The 3,484-nt window shown below is 21.6% G+C and overlaps 2 protein-coding genes across 2 annotated transcripts, besides 6 other annotated features; both read left to right on the forward strand.

The window, feature by feature from the left end:
- Positions 1-607: 607 nt before the first annotated feature.
- EDI_320250 (uncharacterized protein) lies at positions 608-1,201 on the forward strand (the record flags this gene model as incomplete). Its single annotated transcript, XM_001740614.1, has 1 exon — positions 608-1,201. The coding sequence occupies one exon, from the start codon at positions 608-610 to the stop codon at positions 1,199-1,201; it is 594 nt and encodes a 197-aa protein (XP_001740666.1).
- Positions 1,126-1,171: a sequence feature (AT_rich).
- Positions 1,202-1,616: 415 nt separating the features above from the next.
- Positions 1,617-1,703: a sequence feature (AT_rich).
- Positions 1,704-1,733: 30 nt separating this feature from the next.
- On the forward strand, positions 1,734-2,808 carry EDI_320260 (uncharacterized protein; the record flags this gene model as incomplete). Its single annotated transcript, XM_001740615.1, has 2 exons — positions 1,734-2,467; positions 2,505-2,808. 2 exons carry the CDS (start codon positions 1,734-1,736, stop codon positions 2,806-2,808), a joined length of 1,038 nt encoding a protein of 345 aa, XP_001740667.1.
- Positions 2,808-2,862: a microsatellite.
- Positions 2,861-2,912: a microsatellite.
- A 31-nt stretch (positions 2,913-2,943) lies between these two features.
- Positions 2,944-3,079: a microsatellite.
- Positions 3,080-3,081: 2 nt separating this feature from the next.
- Positions 3,082-3,189: a microsatellite.
- Positions 3,190-3,484: the final 295 nt, after the last annotated feature.

Here is a 3,484-nt window from a genome sequence, read left to right on the forward strand (position 1 = left end):
TCTTCTCATTTATTAATTAGTTGTTTGTGTTTTTACACAATTCTTTAATCAATTCCACTTCAACATCAACAATAATAAAATACATCACTTCATACAAATTGGTTGTGTTTGAAGAAAAGGAAAAGAACTTGAAAAGAACAGAATGATTGAAGAAATAAAGAAGGAGTACAAAACACTGAAATGTAGTGTGATTGTTATTCCAAAAACAAGTAAAGAGGTAGTTGAGAGGATTAAGAAGAATGGAGAGAAGTATAAAATGATTTACATTATCTTTAGTGGATTAATGAATGGAATGATTTCATATTGGAAGAGTGAAAGTGGAGGAATTACTTATTTGATAAGTACAATGATTATCATAATGATGTATTTGAAAAATAAAGAGAGAGTTAATAAGATGATGGAAAGATTGAATATACCAGTGTGGATGATAACATACATTGGAAATATTGGGAGTGTTATTGTGATGGGAATGAGAGGAGAAGGAGGAATTTGGTATTTGTATGTGTCAAACAGCACATCAATTATATTTGGGATACACTCTATTATAACAAGTAATTATAATTGAAATTAATTGTTATTCATCTTGAAAATAAAATAGAAGAAGAAAATGGGAAACACCACTACAAAATATAAAGACAATAAAGGGAAATTAAATATCGAAAATATACTGAATGTATGTAGATATATTAATAAAGAAGAGGATTATATACAAATGATGATGGTGAACAAGAAATACAAAGAGATTCATAAGAAGATGAAATACAATCCATTCAGTATTAAATCAAAAAAGATTTTTCCTAAATTAACAAATCAATTTTTATATTCAAGAAATGACAATAAAATTAAAGGAGTTCATCATATTTTAGTTGAAGTTATTTCATATTCAACATATATGAAAGAAATAGATGATGATAATTATTGTTGTAATATTAAATATGAAGAAGAAGATAAAGAAGAATATGGAGAAAAGATAGAAAATGAATGTAATTGGATAGGCAGATATTATGATAGAGAAATTAGAGAAATAAGAATTGAAGAACATATTAAACAATGTGTTGATGAATGTTTTAATGGATATACAAGTTTAACAAAAATAGAATTAACACCACATCTCTATAAACTTCCATTTAAATGTTTTAATAATTGTAAATCATTAATAAAAATTAATATTGAATATGTTACATATATTGGAGATAATTGATTTTCAAAATGTACAAGATTAAAAGAAATACGAATGAATAAAGACATTGGATATGTTGGGAAATGTAGTTTTTTGAATTGTAAAAGTTTAATAAATAACAGAAGTTCAGGGAAAATACATATTTATCAAAACATTCCATATAGGGTTTGGATGATATTAAAAGAAGAAAATAATTCAGTTGAAGAAATTGAATATACAAATGAAGATAGAGAAAAGTAAGGATATGAAATACCAACAGAAGTCAAACGAATAGGAAATGGATGATTTGAAGGAAGTCAAATTAAAGAAATTACTATTCGTTCAAATGTAAGAGATATTGGAAATGATTGTTTTGGTTATTGTACGAATTTAACAAAGATTGAAATACATGAAGGAATTAAAGAAATTCCAAAAGGATTTATGAAAATCTTGTTTCTTAATAAAAAAATAAATAATAAAAAATAATAAAAAAAGTCAAGATTCATAACTTAAAAATAATTTAATTTTAAATTTGAAATAAAAAGAAGAACTAATAAACAACAACAAATCAATAATGAGAATAGGATATAATGAAATAATGATAACATCAAAGTATTTTAATGATATTAATGATTTTATTAATTTAGAAATAGGAATTAAAAGATTTCAAGGAAATATGGAACGATTTCATTTTAATCCAATTCCTTTAAATGAACATTCAAGAAAGTTGTTTCCTAATATTGAAACATTTCATATTTATAATTATAATGATAAAACATTTAAAGATGGAAGAATATTTAAATATGTAATATGGAATACAGTAGATTATTCAAAATATTTACAAGAAAAAGAACAAGGAAATATCTGTAAAAATATAGAATATACGCTATGTGATAGAATTAAGTATGGGAATACAATACCATCAGAAGTTAAATCACTTCGACATGATTGTTTTTATAAATGTTCATCATTAACAACAATTAATATACCATCATCAATTATTAAAATAGGACATTGGTGTTTTAAAGAATGTTATTCATTAACATCAATTAGTATAGATAATCTACAATTTATTATTGAAGGTAGAATATTTATGAATGAACCAGTGTTAATTAGTTGTGAAATACCATACAATCTACAAACAATCAATGGAAAGAATATTGAAAAGAAAGATATTAATGAATTTATTATTCCATCTTCAATTACTAAATTAGGTGATTGGTGTTTTTGTTATTGTTATTCATTAACATCAATTATTATACCATCATCTGTTATTAAATTAGGATATCGTTGTTTTTTTTACATGTTGTTCGTTAACATCTATTAATATACCATCATCAATTAGTAAAATAGGAAATGAATGTTTTTATGATTGTAAATCATTAACATCAATTAATATACCATCATCAATTAAATCATTTGGACGTGGATGTTTTTATGGATGTTATTCGTTAAAATCAATTAATATACCATCATCAATTAGTAAAATAGGAAATTATTGTTTTGAAAGCTGTAAATCATTAATATCAATTAATATACCATCATCAATTACAGCATTTGGAGATGTATGTTTTTGTGAATGTGGATGTGTTGAAGAATTAAAGAAAAATGAAAGAATACCAAGAAATTGTTTTGATGAATGTTGTTGAATGAAATAAAAATACAATAAAAGAAATACAATATAAATTGAAGTAGAATTAAATTATAATTGATTATCATTTATATTATTATTATTCTTTTTGATATTATTCTTTTCTATCTTATTGATTGATATGATATATCATTTTTTATATTTATTTTATAATTCTTTTTTTTATTCTTTATTTCTTTTTATTCTTATTTTTATATTCTTATTCTTATCTTTCTTTTTTATTCTATTTCTTTATATCTTTTATTTTATTTATTTTATATCTTTCTTTTCTTTTGTTTATTATTTATTATATATTTTATCTTATTTATCTTTTTACTTCTTTGTTTCATTTATATTTTATATTTATTCATTCTTTATTCATCATTCTGTTTTAATTTATATTAAAAATATTTAGAAATGAGAGAATATAATGTTGAATTTGATTTTATATTTTGATTATTTCATTTATGAAATTGTTGATTAATGATTATTGTTGTTAATTTTCATATTTCATTTTATTTTATTGATGATTTCATTATATTGATTGTTTATGATACAAATAATAATTCTTATTGATTAATATCATCTGATTCATTCATTAAATGTTGAAATATTTCATTTATTTGTATTTATATTGTATATTATGTACATATTGATATATTCATTAATCAAAATGATAAATATAATAACAAAGA

The sequence above is a fragment of the Entamoeba dispar genome, genomic scaffold, assembly GCF_000209125.1.
Source record: "Entamoeba dispar SAW760 scf_1105229463057 genomic scaffold, whole genome shotgun sequence".
Lineage (NCBI taxonomy): Eukaryota > Evosea > Mastigamoebida > Endamoebidae > Entamoeba > Entamoeba dispar.